We start from the raw sequence: 17,788 nt of genomic DNA, 5'->3' as shown, positions 1-17,788 counted from the left end.
TTAGTTTTTTTTTATTTCACACCCCAAAGGTACTTGTTGCAGGTTTTTTTTCTTAAATAAAATACTTTATCGTCACTGATGAAGGGGGGCGGCAAATCAAAATGGCCCGGGGCGCCAAATTTGTAAATACGCCTCTGGATCCCATCATCAGAACTCGAGCTTGACAAAAACGTGAACTATGCGTCGTTGAAGAGTTCCGTTCTGATCATCATCAGCAGTTCCATTTCATCAAATGTCACGTTTTTGAATGTATATGCTTGATTTTTTAATAAAAACACAAAAATCACTATATGTATGCCTTTAAGATTTGAAGAGTTCCCTCGATTCCTCATGGATCCCATCATCAGAACTGGGTTTTGACAAAAATCGGTCCAGTAATGACGGAGATATGGAGTAACAAACATAAAAAATAAAAATAAAAATAATAATAAAAAACATACAACCGAATTTATAACCTCCTCCTTTGGGATTTGGAAGTCGGTTAAAAAAGAGTAAACAAAATCTACCCTCAAATGGCTACTTAAGCCAGTTGAGGGCCCAGTGTTGGGCATTCAAGAATAAAATCATTATTTGAATACGAATTCGTAGGAATAAAATCATCTCGATTTTATTCCCGTCAAAAATATTCAAATAATTTTGGTCGGGAATAATTCGTATGAGAAAAAATTGAATGAGAATAACATAATTCTTAATCAAATAAATATAATCATGATTTTTATTCGAAATAATATTCCACGAATAAAAATGTAGTCTGGGTACCGTATAGGTACTAATTACGTATAGTTAGGTAGATGTAATAGTATTAGTTAGTCTCTTGTCTAATTTATACCTATTTTATGGAATACAATCTTACAAATTGTCTGTCGCATATCGCATAGTTTCAGTAACTGTATCATTTTTAATTTACTAACCAAATCATTAGGTTCAATTTAGCTGGTCTAGGGGTCTAGCCAAGATGCCAATCGCTTGCGCTCCGACAACGAAGCGCTTTCTGTCTCTATCACTCTTACATATTAGTGCGATAGAGAGACAGAGATAGAGTTTCGTTGTCGTAGCGCAAGCCATTGGCATGTTGGCTACGCACTCAAGGTGCCTAGCCAAGATGCCAATTTTTGTTTTTAATTTAATAACCAAATCATTAGGTAAATTAACTGTTCTGGGGGCCTAGCCAACATGCCAATCGCTTGTGCTCCGACAACGAAGCACTTTCTATCTCTATCACTCTTACATATTAGTGTGATAGAGAGACAAAGATAGCGTTTCGTTGTCGTAGCGCAAACGATTGGCATATTGGCTAGGCCCCCAGTACAGGTAAATTGTTGTGTTTGTCGGCTACGCTCCCAAGGTGCCTAGCCAAGATGCCAATTTTTGTTTTTATATAAATAACCAAATCATTAGGTAAATTTAGCTGTTCTGGGGGCCTAGCCAACATGCCAATCGCTTGCGCTCCAACAACGAAGCGCTTTCTGTCTCTATCACTCCTACATATTAGTATCAGAGCGACAGAGATAGCGTTTCGCTGTCGTAGCGCAAACGATTGGCATGTTGGCTAGGCCCCCAGAACAGCTAAATTTACCTAATGATTATTAAATTAAAAACAATTGGTTATTAAATTAAAAACAAAAATTGGGATCTTGGCTAGGCACATTGGGAGCGTAGCCAACATGCCAAACGTTTGCGCCACGACAACGAAACGCTATTTCGGTCTCTTTATCGCACTAATATGTAAGAGTGATAGAGACAGAAAGCGCTTCGTTGTCGGAGCGCAAGCGATTGGCATATTGGCTAGGCCCCCAGAACAGCTAAATTGTACCCAAAGATTTTGTTAATAAATAAAAAAACAAAAATTGTCATCTTGGCTAGGCACCTTGTGTGTGTAGCCAACATGCCAATCGTATGCGCTACGACAACGAAACGCTATCTCTGTCTCTCTATTGCACTAATATGTAAGAGTGATAGAGACAGAAAGCGCTAAAAACAGCTAAATTGTACCTAATGATTTGGTTATTAAATTAAAAACAAAAATTGGGATCTTGGCTAGGCACCTTGGGAGCGTAGCCAACATGCCAAACGTTTGCGCCACGACAACGAAACGCTATTTCGATCTCTCTATCGCACTAATATGTAAGAGTGATAGAGACAGAAAGCGCTTCGTTGTCGGAGCGCAAGCGATTGGCATATTGGCTAGGCCCCCAGAACAGCTAAATTGTACCCAAAGACTTTGTTATTAAATAAAAAAACAAAAATTGTCATCTTGGCTAGGCACCTTGTGTGTGTAGCCAATATGCCAATCGTTTGCGCTACGACAACGAAACGCTATCTCTGTCTCTCTATCGCACTAATATGTAAGAGTGATAGAGACAGAAAGCGCTAAAAACAGCTAAATTGTACCTAATGATTTGGTTATTAAATTAAAAACAAAAATTGGCATCTTAGCTCGGCACCCAATCGTTTGCACTACGAGTGCTATGACAACGAAATGCTATCTGTCTCTCTATCGCACTAATATGTAAGAGTGATAGAGAGAGACTATACGCAACTCTACGGAGTGTTAACGTTTGGTATGTTGGCTAAGCACCCTGATCGGATGATAGAACTGGATAGTGTATAGCGGAACTGTTCAATGGGTACTGTACCTAAACTAAAGTAACAAATATCAAATCAATCCGACTTTTAAATAGAAGGGTGAAAATCAACTTACAAAATATAACCGATTGTACTACAAAAATTAACTTAATTCTAAATAACATTTTAATTGAATAAAACCTTATTTAGAATAGTCCCACTTCTAGAATAATTATTCTGTTTTTTATTCCGCATTTAAAATAAAAGTCACATGATTTATTCACCCTAATTTTATTCTAAAATAACTAGTGCAAGAATTATTCTAATTCAAACCGAGTTGAATAAGAATAAGATTTCCGTTTTTATTCTTATTCATATTCAAGTTAATTTTTGCCCAACTCTGGACTTGAGGGTAGATGAAAACATTACATGATCAAATAATGTAGGTTGAAATTAGGGCTTCCAATACCGGGATCCCGGGATCCCGAAATACCGGGATCCCGTCTGTTTAAACAGATTTTTCAATACCGGTATTTTTTAATGAAATACCGGGATCCCGGTATTTTCAAAAACAAGGAAAATGTGCCTATTATAACGTTCAAAATCTATTAAAATGGTCAAATTCGGCTGTATCAAGAAGATAACTTGCCAATTTAATTAAAGAAGATCACTTAATTGAAACAAGATCTGTGCATATGCGTTAGATAAATATTTGGTGATGAATTCTGATGTTCAGGATATATTAAGGGTCTACCGCACGCGAATGACCTTCGATCTGAATCCCTTAGTTTTCTAATGTTTTTTGTAGCTTATTATATTAACAACAACAGCTTGGAGCAATATATACTGCAAAACGTAATTCAAGACCAAAAAAAGTAAGAAAATGTTGCCACTTTTTACTAGCGCGTCTTGTATTTATGCAAAAATGAGTATATAAAAGTACTTTTTTAAATCGCAGAAGTAAAATTACTAATAAATAAATTATCTATTCATAAATGACGTCATTTCGAATTCGGGGGGGAAGGGGGGTCTGGACATCGGATGATGGTAGCATGACGTAGAAGGAAACGGGGTCATTCGAAGCATGATTTTTGGATGATGTTAGGGGGGGGGGGGGTCGAAAATCGTTTAAATAAATCGATGACGTAATTTATGGACAGCCCCATACGAAAAAAGTGTTTTTTTTTTAGAAAAATGTCGGGTAGCCCCTTAATATAATTAGTTCTTAAAATTTTATCAAAAAGTAGAAAGAAATTAATTATAATGGCATACGAATTATTGGTGCCAAAGAATATTTATTGGCTGATTATTAGATTGAACTAAAAATGTGACTTGTGAAGTCAACAAGGCAGATAAAATGATTGCCAACCTGGAAGGGTTCACATAATTATTGCAGATGGCGATTATTGTTTAATATCCTAAGCTAAGGACATACATATCTGGTGTAAAAGTGAGCCTTTAAAAAAAAAACTTAATTTTTTTAAGCCATTTATAGTAAATACCGGGATCCCGGGATCCCGGTATTGATGAAGACAGTTTCGGTATTAATACCGGTATTGAAAGAAGCCCGGTATTTGGAAGCCCTAGTTGAAATAAGGTCGTTCAGTGACAGATCCAGGTGGTATTTCGTTGGTTAATCAATAAATGTTATGTATACACGAAAGGACCGAAAGGTACAAATTATTTATTTGTTTACTTTTATTTAAGTACCTAAAGACACAGAGTTATAGGTACTATTCTTTTTACTTAAGACCTGTATCACCTGTGTTCTACAAATAAAATTTACTTTTACTTACTTTTACTTTTACTTCCAGTGGCCTATTTTATAAAGCTACAAGTTACAATTTACAAGCGGAAGTCTCTTTCTAACCCTATGTGTTAGAACGAGACTTCCGCTTGTAAATTGTAACTTGTAGCTTTATAAAATAGGCCACAGGCGTCCAGGCGTCTGGCAGACGTACCTACATCCGTGGAGGTTAGGGTAACTGGCAAAAAAAACTTTTCAGTTATCATTTTCTGGGGCTCTCTATTCTTGCTCAATACTCACCAAAACGCAGGCAGTATTTATGTAGGTACTACTTAGGTACTTCTTCTATTTTCGCCTCAATGTCGATTTCTTTCTACCGGGCCGACTGTAAAGTGTTTAAAAGCATGTTCAGGTAGGTATAATCATGGTATAATAATATACTCCGCCTGGTACTCCATTCCCGTCTTTTCTAGGTCACCTAACTGACACGGGCCTACGTCATCATGCGACAGCGCTATATGATAATATGCGATAACGCTATATATAGCGGCCATGTTGTTGTGACGTAGGCCCGTGTCACTCTGGGAATGGAAGACCATGTTTTATTAGACTATGGGTATAATGTATAGATCGTAAATATACCTACCTACCTACTCATTTAGGTAGCTATACCTGCATCTAAAAAAAGTATTAATTAGGATCATATCATCTGAATAGGTACATTAAAAACAAAACCAGTCAATGCTGCGCTGCACGCTGTCGAAGAACAGTCCAACTTTGACCTCTGATAACATGTAAATAGTTAATATTTAATTACACTACCAGAGATAACGGAGATTTGCTCAGAAAAATCTCCTGAAAACTGCCATTTTTGTTCCTCAACTGTATATAAGGGTGGTATTCCACCTATCCAATTTCTTTGTCCAATGTATATTGCATCTCACATTTTGCTTTAATGAGACAGTGGATCTATATATGGATTCGAATTAAATAAATAATTGAAATAATTGAAAACATACATAAAACATATATAAATGTACGCATCAGCAGAATATGATGTAGGTAGAACGAGGATGGACCTAAACAAACTATGGTAAACCGCAAGGTCGCTTGCCGTTAGTTTACTTTGTGCACCTAAGTCGGTTTAATATGTATAATAGATACTTAATTAAGCACGCTATAAACTGTACAGTACTATAACGCTTTGTTTTTACTTTAATACTTTGACTTCGCTACAATGCCTACCTGCTATGTATTTAAGAGGATAGTGGACGACGCGAACGCTTCTCCATACAAACGTAGGTACCTAGTCCCGTAGGACCCGTAGTTCCTATTTTCCTCTCGGAATATTGTTTTCTTTTTATAATTTTTTACACAATTTGATGTTTATTGGATAGCTATAATGCCCCATCGTTTGACTTATTTTGATTTTCTTGACTAGGTATTATAAAAGTTTGAAGCGAAAAAAAAATCCATAAGTCCTGACCAGCTAAAATGTAAAAAATGTGACCGATGCACTTAGGTACCTAATTATTTTTACTACTAGCATGTTCAAAGAGTTACACTGCTTATTCCGACGACCTTATTGCTTTATTTTGACGACCGGTCTGGCCTAGTGGGTAGTGACCCTGCCTGTGAAGCCGATGGTCCTGGGTTCGAATCCCAGTAAGGGCATTTATTTGTGTGATGACACAGATATTTGTTCCTGAGTCATGGTTGTTTTCTATGTAAGTATTTAAGTATTTATATATTATATATATCGTTGTCTGAGTACCCACAACACAAGCCTTCTTGAGCTTACTGGGGGACTTGGTCAATCTGTGTAAGAATGTCCTATAATATTTATTTATTTATTATTCCTTATTACAAATTCAAAGAGCTGCTACTGCATGGCCTTGAGTAAAGAGCCCGAGCAAGGCTTATGGCTCTTTTTTTGCTTTATGGCACGCAGCTTACTGGAGTAGTTAGAAACAGTTAGGTACTACCTCCAGGCACGACAGAACCGTTGCGCACTTCCTTTTCGAGACAAGTTTTTTAGGAAGACTAGTGTCGGAAACCTAGCGGCGCTTAACCCTTAAATGCATAGTGTTGCCAAATGTCTAGAAAGCATTAGACATCTCACAGATTAAAAAAAAAGGCTGACGTGCTTGAACGCACCTTTATACCTACCAAACATCAAGTAGTAGGGTGATGATTTAAGGGTTAAATTTACGCAATATTTTTAATTTATAAAAATTACATTCGTTACAAGCTTGGAAAAATCCAGAAGTTGATAATTTTTAGTAGGTATGTGATTTTGAACGGTGTTTTCGAGGTTTGTAATTATTTTATATTTAAAAACTTTATCATAGGTATATCACTATAGTAAAAAATTTCATACATCTATTACTGAAAATTACATATTTACATAAATATATGATTTAGCCAATTCAACTTCTAACACTGATTTCGCAGTGAAAATCCAAATTATATTTTTTTTACTATTTTTCCTAGAATCGGCAAACAATTATGTGATACATATATTAATTACGGGCAAAAAGAAAAAACCGGCCAAGTGCGAGTCGGACTCGCGTTCCAAGGGTTCCGTATATTACACAATTTTTAACAATCAGTGCCGGATTAAGATATTTTGATGCCCTAAGCATTTCTAGGTGCCCCCTCTCCCTAGGGTCATCAAGATTACATTGATTTTTTGGTAAATTGAGAGAAGTTCATTGCCGCATTACAGCTGAGAATGGAAATCTGTCACATCATTTTATCACGAAAATTGACAGTGCCGCAGCAGTAATGTTGCAACAGAGTACCTAATGCTGTTGCAGTCGCCACCCGAATGTCACCTTTATCATAGCGTAGAAAGTAATAGAAACGCGAGCGAAGCGAGCGCGGAAATTTTTCGATATAAAAACGCAATATGATAGACAGTTGTACATTTTTACTTTTAGTATGGAAATGAGGCACATCATTTTATCACGGAAGTTGACAGTACTGCAGCAGTAACGTTGCAACAGAGTAATGTTGCTGCAGTCGCCACCCGAATGTCACCTTTATTATATATCCTTATAAAGTAATTGAAAACGCGAGCGAAGCGAGCGCGAAAATTTTTCGATATAAAAACGCAATTTTAATTTTAGTCCCAACCAGGCGCGAATCCAGGATTTCATACAGAGAAGGGATGGGACAGTTTTCTATCAGCCTAGCTTCACATAGGGCTCGATATTTAAGGGTCTCAGCGAGGTTGTTTTCATGCATAAAATATGCAAGAAAGCAGAGAGCTTGGAATTGAATTGGTGAAGTGTGAGAAAGGCAGTAGGCCCAGCTGCGAAAGAGGAAAGCTTGGATTTGGATCCACGCCCAAGTGTAATTAAGGCAGAAGATCAACTTTGCCGTAAGGCAGAAGGCCTCGCATAAGACCTAACGCCGAACCGCAAAAGAGTGGGTTGAAATCGAATCTATGCATGTAATCACGACTCTTCTACTGCTACCGATTGTTTCCCAAAGAATTACGAGCCATTATTTTTGCAAATTAGCTTTTGGACAGCTAAAAAAATCGTGTGGTAAAAACGATGTGTCTGTCCCTAATTTTAAAATTTGTTCACCTTTTTCAACCTGGCATTTTGGTGCCCTCCCTGAACATAGTGCCGTAAGCACGTGCTTGTTTTGCTTATTGGTTACAAAGTCTTTATTAATTCAACCATTAAAGTCGACGAGTACAAAAAACTTTAAGCTAGCTCTCAATTTAACATTTTTTTTAAACATTATTTTTAATTTGACCTTACAATTACTCGTAAGTAGGTAAGACCGTTAAATATTTAAAATGATTATCTTATCAGAAAATTATCACCAATTACTCTAAGAAAACTACTACTCTAAGTAATCTGGCACTGTTAACAATGTATTTTTTATGTGAAACGTGAGTGAAATCTCTTTAAAAAATCCGTAGGGGTCGGATTAAAAACTGTAATTAAGTCCGACTCACGCTTGACTGTGCATTTCTAATAGGTTTTCCTGTCATCTATAGGTATAGACCTATTTTATGTATTTTTTTCAAAATTTTAGACCTAGTAGTTTCGGAGATAAGGGGGGGGGAATGGTCATTTTTTGCCTATTTTCTTGAATAACTTCTAAACTGTTGATTCGAAAATTATAAAAAAAAATTATTTGAAATCCTTACAATAAGCTATTTCATTTGATATGTAACATGATATAGTTTGAAAAATTTTTTTTTTCATTTTTTCATTTACCCCCAAAAGTGGCCCCCATGTTTAAAATTCATTTGTTTACGTTACATGTCCGTATTCGGGTCACAAACTTACATATGTGTACCAAATTTCAACTTGATTGGTCCAGTAGTTCCGGAGAAAATCGGCTGTGACAGACGGACAGACAGACAGACAGACAGACAGACAGACAGACAGACAGACAGACGCACGAGTGATCCTATAAGGGTTCCGTTTTTTCCTTTTGAGGTACGGAACCCTAAAAATCATGCATTTAAGGGATAACACGGTCAACATAACAATTTTAAACATTTACAATTTTCGTATGAGATCATTTTAATCATATTTTTCGTTAAAGTAGTCTTTCACACTATAAAAGCACTTATTAATAAGGAAGATTTTTAACTTGTTATTGAATAATTTGTGATTTTCTAAGTTTTTCAGAGAATTCGAAACGTGATTATAAATTTAATTTACACATAAAATGAGGGCTAGATGTGACAAGAAGCACTACCACCAGTTTTAACATTGACATATTCACTCACGTTTAAGTAACTTACTTTCTATGCATCTCGCTCGTACTCGCATATTAGTGCAAGCGAGATGTATAGAAAGTAATTTACGTAGACGCGAGTTAATCTGTCAATGTCAAAACTGGTGGTAGCCGTAAAGGTTTAATGAGGAAATAGTTATTTGTTTTACAAGGGGGCAAAGTTGTTGTTTAACCGCTCGTGCTAATATTGATACCCGAGCAAGCGAAAGATTCCAAAATTGAACCACGAGCGTAGCGAGTGGTTCGAAAAATGGAATCTTGAGCGTTGCGAGGGTTTCAAAGCACGAGGGTTAAACAAAATTTGCCCCCGAGAGAAACACAAAATTTTTCACCACACCAACCCGAAGCAAACATTAAATGTAAAATATCAAACAAAATCAAATCCAAATGAATGTTATTAAATATTTATCATCCAAAATCATCATTTAAAAGTCAAAACTACCAGCAAACATAAGAAAACAACTCAAAATTTGCATTTGATTACTTTGCCTCACATGTGAATAAAATGCAACTTTGCTATCAGTGTTTGAAGTGCAAAGTAAGCCTTTCCGAGCTGGTGTGGTGAAAAAGGCAATTCTAGTTTGTGTAAATTTCGGTTGTTTCTTCTATTGTCTATAGTGGTGAATAAAGATTGTTGCGTTTTCTGACAAATACTCGTAAGTACTGTGTAAGAAAAAATCGTGATATCCTAAATAACACCTAAATAAGATACAAAATATGAAAATTTTCAACAATGTTAGAATGAAGAATAGATATATTCCGTCTAAGCTAACTCTGCACAGACTTTAACAGAACAACGTGGGGCGATGCCCGTAGGCTGCGGTGTTCGCACGCCTGTTTGCCACCGCCGTGGTATTAAAAAAATCATGTTAGATAGCTGGTTTGTTAGTGCACACCGTAGTATGGGGACCTTGCACTTTGAGACTATGCGCTGAAACTTGGCACAGTTGGTTCTTAGCTGGTCTTGAGCAGATACAGACCGGGAGACATCGAGAGCCACCTCTCATTTAGTAGGGGGAGGGGGGAAGTTCGACGCTGCCGCGCTTCACTTGGAGCAACATTTCTCTAAAACTATACCTATTAGGGCATGTGATATATCATTTTCGGATAAATTAAGGACGAGGAATCTATTATTAAAACAAAAACAATGCACTTTCTAACAAAAAAAAAAGCATAAAGTAGAAAAGACTAAAAAACGTATTTTTGATTTTTTCATAATTACCAATTTTTTTTTAAAGTATAGCAGGAATCTGAAAACAAAAAATACAGTCGTAAAGCTACACTTATTACGTTTAAGAAAATATATAGTTTAATATACAAAACTGTTGATAAATGGGTGATAAAAAATAATATTAAGCGTGGGTCAGACTGATCTCATATGAAGGAAGGTTACTTATAATTTGTTCTACAATCGTTTTTTTTTTAGTTTTTCGTAAATAACTCGTAAACGGTAGCCCACAGCAAAAAAAAATCTTTTACGTAAATAATCTGTTTCAGATTTCTTATAATATAAATGCTACTTTTTTTCGTTAGGATCAATATTTAAAAAAATATTGAAGCGAGAAAATAAATTATAAGGTCCCCTTTTTTAGTCATTCGTAAATAACTCATAAACGATAACCAATAGCAAAAAATGTTTTATTACATGAATAATTTACATAAAATTTCCTACAAAAAAGGTCATTCAAACTTTTTCGCTAGGATCAATATTAAAAACGATATTAAAGAGAGAAAATAAATTCTAAGGTCCCCTTTTTAAATATTGATCCAAGCGAAAAAGTTTGAATAACCTTTTTTGTAGGAAATTTTATGCTAATTATTCATGTATAAAAATATATTTTGCCATCCTTTACGAGTTATTTACGAATGACTAAAAAAGGAGGCCTTAGTATTTATTTTCTCCCTTTAATATCTTTTTTTAATATTGATCCTAGCGAAAAATAATAGCACTTATTTTATGACAAATCAGAAATAGATTATTTTCGTAAAGGATATTTTTTTGCTATAGGCTACCGTTTACGAGTTATTTACGAAAAACTAAAAAAATAAACGATTGTAGAACAAATAGGCCTGTTGACAGTAACAAATAATCATGGAAATAATGGTTTCAAAGAAACATATATGATAATATGATTCTAAAAAATGGCCCAATCTCAGTATAAACTGAAGGATTATTAATATATGTATTCAATAAAATACAAGTGCAAAATTCTCCAATCGGCCATTATTACTGAAACGCCAATCAGAAGCGTTCTAAGCAGTGACGTCATCAATCCATAGCATATTTCTTAGAGCAACATAGACAACCTCATCGACCGAAATCCATACGTCCTCACCAAAGAGTTTGAAGGTGCAAAAAAATATTAGTTCGCCACTAAACATTTATTAGGTCCAAAAAATATTATTACACGATATAAAGTAGATATCTATTTGTTATTATCTAAATAAAATGCTAAATAATACGATATTTCACCAACAAACTTTTTTAATTATTTGGCTGAATGGAACTATCATTACCATGTTGCCTGTCGTAACTAGAAAAAATGAATAATTAAAATGTAAAACCGGCGCTCGGTGATTTTCACTCAAAATTTACATGTATCTAAATAATTCATCTTAAAATTGCAGCCAGTGAGAGTTTTTGTGTAAAATGAGTTATTGTGATAATTTTTTGTAATGTATTTATCATCCCTAATCGTAATATATGGTGCTGAATTAACAATATCATTCGGATTCAAGAGAAATTCGTAACTGTAAGTATGTAAGCAATGTCTACCAGACTACCACCAACTAATTGATGACGTCACAAATGCCGTGCGAGGCGTTTTCGCGCGAGGTTTAAACTAGCTATAATAAAATGCAATTATTTATGAAAAATCTTATGAGTATAGCTGAAATATTGTGTTTTTCGGAACCAATACAAGTGTACCGACAATGATAAAAGGGATTTCAAAATTTGTCATCAGGCCTATCATAAGTAACCTTCCCACCTTCATATGAGATCACTCTGACCCACGCTTAATATTATTTTTTATCTCCCATTTTTCAACAGATTTGTGTAATAAACTATATATAGTGTAGCTTTACGACTATATTTTTTGTTTTCAGATTCCTGCAACACTTTAAAAAAAATGGTAATTATATAAAAAATTAAAATACGTTTTTTAGTCTTTTCTACTTTATTCTTTTTTTTGTTAGAAAGTGCATTGTTTTTGTTCTAAAAATAGATTCCCCATCCTTAATTTATCCGAAAATGATATATCACATATCACATGCCCTAATAGGTATAGTTTTAGAGAAATGTTGCCAGGGGGGTGTCACTACGCAGTTTAGGTACATTTGGCCGGCGGGCCGCCCGGCGCGGCACGGGTATGGCTTTGGGCTGCCGCTCGACCGCACGATAGTCGTGTCACGTGGCGCTCGCGCAAAGAAGATTCACGGGTCGTGCGCGGTTATAAGATTCAATTTTTTTGCAGGCGGCAATTATAGGTATAATTTTATACCTAAATCTGACTTTTGTGAAGGAGTGAATTTTCTGTACGGTAGTACTATTAGTTATTCTGTGATGTTGCTCCAAGTGAAGCGCGGCAGCGTCGAACTTCGCCCCCTGCCCCCCACTAAATGAGGCGGCTCTCGACGGCTCCCGGTCTGTATCTGCTCAAGACCAGCTAAGAATCAACTGTGCCAAGTTTCAGCGCATAGTCACAAAATACAAGGTGTCGTGCACTAACAAACCAGCTAAGATTTAATATTTTGATTATTTTAATTATTTTAACTTTAACATGACAGTGTGAAAGTATAGTAAAAAACGTCATATTTTAATAGCTGCTTTGTTACTGCACGCCGTTGTATGGGGACCTTGCACTTTGAGACTATGCGCTGAAACTTGGCACAGTTGATTCTTAGCTGGTCTTGAGCAGATACAGACCGGGAGACCTCGAGAGCCACGTCTCATTTAGTGGGGGGGAGGGGGGGAAGTTCGACGCCGCCGCGCTTCACTTGGAGCAACATTTCTCTAAAACTATACCTATTAGGGAATGTAATATATCATTTTCGGATAAATTAAGGATGAGGAATCTAGTTTTGGAACAAAAACAATGCACTTTCTAACAAAAAAAAAGCATAAAGTAGAAAAGACTAAAAAACGTATTTTTGATTTTTTCATAATTACCAATTTTTTTTAAAGTATAGCAGGAATCTGAAAACAAAAAATACAGTCGTAAAGCTACACTTATTACGTTTAAGAAAATATATAGTTTAATATACAAAACTGTTGATAAATGGGAGATAAAAAATAATATTAAGCGTGGGTCAGAGTGATCTCAATACAAAATATGATGAATGTGGGAAAGTTACTTATAATTTGTTCTACAATCGTTTATTTTTCTTGTTTTTCGTAAATAACTCGTAAACGGTAGCCCACAGCAAAAAAATATCTTTTACGTAAATAATCTGTTTCAGATTTCTTATAAAATAAGTACTACTGTTTTTCGGTACCATCAATATTAAAAAAAATATTGAAGGGAGAAAATAAATACTTAGGTCCCCTTTTTTAGTCATTCGTTAATAACTCGTAAACGAAGGCCAATAGCAAAACAATTTTTAGTACATGAATAATTTACATAAAATTTCCTACAAAAAAGGTCATTCGAACTTTTTCGCTAGGATCAATATTAAAAACGATATTAAAGAGAGAAAATAAATTCTAAGGTCCCCTTTTTAAATATTGATCCTAGCGAAAAAGTTTGAATAACCTTTTTTGTAGGAAATTTTATGCTAATTATTCTTGTGTTAAAATATTTTTTGCTATTGGACATCCTTTACGAGTTATTTACGAATGACTAAAAAAGAGGACCTTAGTATTTATTTTCTCCCTTCAATATTTTTTTTAATATTGACCTTAGCGAAAAAAAGGAGCACTTATTTTATAAGAAATCTTAAACAGATTATTTACGTAAAAGATATTTTTTTGCTGTGGGCTACCGTTTACGAGTTATTTACGAAATTATTAAAAAATAAACGATTGTAGAACAAATTATAAGTAACTTTCCCACATTCATAATATTTTGTATTGAGATCACTCTGGCCCACGCTTAATATTATTTTTTATCTCCCATTTATCAACAGTTTTGTATATTAAACTATATATTTTCTTAAACGTAATAAGTGTAGCTTTACGACTGTATTTTTTGTTTTCAGATTCCTGCTATACTTTAAAAAAAAATTGGTAATTATGAAAAAATCAAAAATACGTTTTTTAGTCTTTTCTACTTTATGCTTTTTTTTTGTTAGAAAGTGCATTGTTTTTGTTCCAAAACTAGATTCCTCATCCTTAATTTATCCGAAAATGATATATTACATTCCCTAATAGGTATAGTTTTAGAGAAATGTTGCTCCAAGTGAAGCGCGGCGGCGTCGAACTTCCCCCCTCCCCCCCCACTAAATGAGACGTGGCTCTCGAGGTCTCCCGGTCTGTATCTGCTCATGACCAGCTAAGAATCAACTGTGCCAAGTTTCAGCGCATAGTCACAAAGTGCAAGGTGTCGTGCACTAACAAACTAGCTATAACGAAAATTTGGCAAAATAGCAAATTATAATCAGTCAAAATTGCCAGTGAACGGTGCGTACAAGCTAATACAATATTTCGCACTAGTGCTCAACGGTTCCATGGTGTAATGGTTAGCACTCTGGACTCTGAATCCAGCGATCCGAGTTCAAATCTCGGTGGAACCTGTCTTTTTGTATTTTTTTCTTTTTTTAATTTTATTCCAAACCTGTATATAGTGTATAATATGTTATTGCCTGGTTATTATTTTAATACTTATGGATTTTTGTAAATTTCGACTATATGTTCAGTATATGTGTTATGTATTTTTTGTATGTACAAGTTGTTTTATCAACATTTACCGAAACCCACTCTGCGGTCTGTGGTGACTTGGTGAGGGTGAGGTGAGGAATAGTGAGGATATAATAGGGGGGTATTACTGCAATGTTCTGCCGCCAGAGTGCAGCACTAAGCTAGCTAGTAAACCATCGAGTAACTTATATACATAAACTGATTTTTGACAAGTTTTCACAGACAATAAAATATGACATCGATGCATCAAGGTGGTTTGTTAACAAGGGCCAACCGGGAAACGCGAAAATTGAAATTTAGTTATCTGCCTCTTTTATCGCTCGAACATGCAAGAGTGATAGAGATGTTAGATAACGAAATTTCGATTTTCTTGTTTTGCGGTAGACCCCCAGATTGTGATGGATTGTGGTGGTAGCGCCGTAGTTTCGCGTAATATTCCCTATTATTGTAATTTCTACCAGGGACAAGTAAATATAACACAGACACGAAAATAGATAATGTTCATATAATGTCAAATAGATGGCATTTTATATGGATATATTTCATAATTTTTTAAGTGGCGTCAACTATGTTGGCTTTGTGCGCATTTAGCAAGCATTTAGGCTGTTATCTACCTAACTATTAACAACTATTAATAACTTTGAAACGTAGAATAGGACTTGGTGGGACTCATTATTATAAATTCTTATTTGAGGGCGCCATCTAGTATTAATATGAATATTTTGACCTTCTCTAAGATTTCACTAGACGGCGCCCTTAAACAATAATAATTATACATACCTAATAAATAATTAATAAATTAAAATAGTAATGGTAGGTAGGTATGGTATTGCGCTTATGGCCGCGGCTTACTGCATTTTAAATTTCAAACTCTCTATTTATCTTTGTATAGAATAAATACTATTTATTATACGTCAATGCTTAAGTTCCTAAAAATAGGTTGCTAAGCAATTTAATAGTGCTTACCACAACAAAACCACATTGTCAGTTGTTTTGTTTGCATGTTATTTGTGGTTTACCTACAATAATAAGCACTTGTGAATATTTTTAGATACATTTGTGTTTACAAGTCAACATTAAGAACAAAATGCACCTAAACAAAATAAAAATCTTACTAATAGGACCATCCGGCGTAAGTGTTTATTACGGTATTGAACTGTTGGTGACAGTCGATAAGTATTTAGATGTCCCATGTCATGTATAATCGTTAGGGGTACCTTCTAACTCTCTTTTTTTGCTTTGCAGAGTGGCAAAACTTCAATAGCTAATTTCATATCCGAATCAATGAATATTGAAGAAGCAGGTTCACCAAAGCCAACTCAAGGCGTTCGTATTGTGGAATTTGAACTGTCAAACATTAATGTCAATGACAAGGTTTACAACAATGACATAGAATTGTGGGACTGCAGTGGAGATCATAGGTAACAATAAAATATAGTTACCTACTTAATTTTAGTGACTAAACCACCTTTTCTATATTTTCATAGTACCTACTATGACTAGTTAAAATATTACATTAGTTGAATGAATTTTAAATAGGACTACCTATTTTATAAATAACAACTTGTTGCACAATTATTTTATTCGATTAGGTAACAAAATTTACCTAAATAAATTGTAAGCCATTTTGTCACACAATGGAAACTTTAGAATACTTACAGAAATCCATGGGGTAACGTTTATAGGTAAGTAGTTCATACTTTGTGTTCTACTTTAGATTTGAATCATGCTGGCCGGCACTTCGTGTGGGGGTACAAGGAGTCATACTGGTATGTTCGCCAAGCACTGCAAACGCTGCTACCAGAGAAATGGAACTTCTGTACAACTACTTCGTTTCGCAGCCTAAACTTACCACTAAGCAATGCGTCCTATTTTATAATTGTACAGATGAACAAGACGACTTGGAATCTTTAAACCTATGTAAGTTTTTTTTATAAGTAGGTACTTATTAGATTTCGTGATAAGTTACATAAGGTGTCTTACTCCTGTTGAAACTGCTGTTAACATTTTGAGAACTTTAAGAGCGTAAAAAAATTTGCTTCGTAAGTAGGTCAATTTTTATTGTGTTACCTAGATTTTTTTTTAATTGAATGCATGATCCTTTAGAGTCTTTAGACAGTATAGAGTATATCCTTCATACGTTTAATTCTATGAGTATTTGAATTAGAATTTACCTTATGTAAGTTCACATATCAATAAATCTAAAAAAGGTAGACAATTTTTACGTTAAGTGTTAAGTGGCTAATTATTCGTCATTCTATTTGCAGCTCCCACTTTCTCGAAGGTATCTCAAGTCGCAATAAACCTCAAGACTGGAGGTAATCGTTTAAAAATAGATTTTTCAAACTTTGTAGTCTCGATTTTACAATCAATAAACAGATCTAATTAGAATTGTTGTTGTCAGTGCTTAATTTTACTTACCCAAATTCCGTTATGCAGTATATCTCTGTGTAACGTCTATACGTTTTATATTTTATTTATACTATCATTCATACCTGATGATATGCGAAGCATTGCATACAATATACTGTAGAGCTTCAAACACACCATTGTAGCATAAGTCCACTGAAAATCATCCATTCATGTCATATCAATGCTCAATTAGCATATCTGCAAAAAAACCTTTCGGCGTATTTAGAACAAAACGAATTACCATTTTTTTTTCCAATGTAGAATTATTGCGTGTTTTATGCCTATAATTATTTAATTGTAATAAAAAACATTTTTTTAACTCCATTATGTAACCATACAAATAATCTCATAAGAGTTACACAACGGAATACAGCATTCAAGTTTGTTTTAAGAAAAACGCAATATTTCGTCATACTGAAAAAAAGGTACGTTTAAGT

At 34.8% G+C, this 17,788-nt stretch overlaps 1 protein-coding gene and 1 non-coding gene across 2 annotated transcripts; both read left to right on the top strand.

The window, feature by feature from the left end:
* The first annotated feature begins 14,743 nt into the window (after nucleotides 1-14,743).
* Nucleotides 14,744-14,815, top strand: Trnaq-cug (transfer RNA glutamine (anticodon CUG)). Its single transcript has one exon. It is a non-coding gene; the product is annotated as a tRNA-Gln (tRNA).
* Nucleotides 14,816-15,913: 1,098 nt separating this feature from the next.
* On the top strand, nucleotides 15,914-17,330 carry LOC134796576 (intraflagellar transport protein 22 homolog). Its single transcript, XM_063768753.1, has 4 exons — nucleotides 15,914-16,071; nucleotides 16,185-16,360; nucleotides 16,657-16,859; nucleotides 17,207-17,330. The coding sequence occupies exons 1-4, from the start codon at nucleotides 16,027-16,029 to the stop codon at nucleotides 17,326-17,328; spliced, it is 546 nt and encodes a 181-aa protein (XP_063624823.1). The 5' UTR covers nucleotides 15,914-16,026; the 3' UTR covers nucleotides 17,329-17,330.
* Nucleotides 17,331-17,788: the final 458 nt, after the last annotated feature.

This window comes from Cydia splendana, chromosome 13, assembly GCF_910591565.1.
Source record: "Cydia splendana chromosome 13, ilCydSple1.2, whole genome shotgun sequence".
Lineage (NCBI taxonomy): Eukaryota > Metazoa > Arthropoda > Insecta > Lepidoptera > Tortricidae > Cydia > Cydia splendana.
Note: the sequence above shows the minus strand (reverse complement) of the source record. Positions and strands in the feature narration are given on the sequence as shown.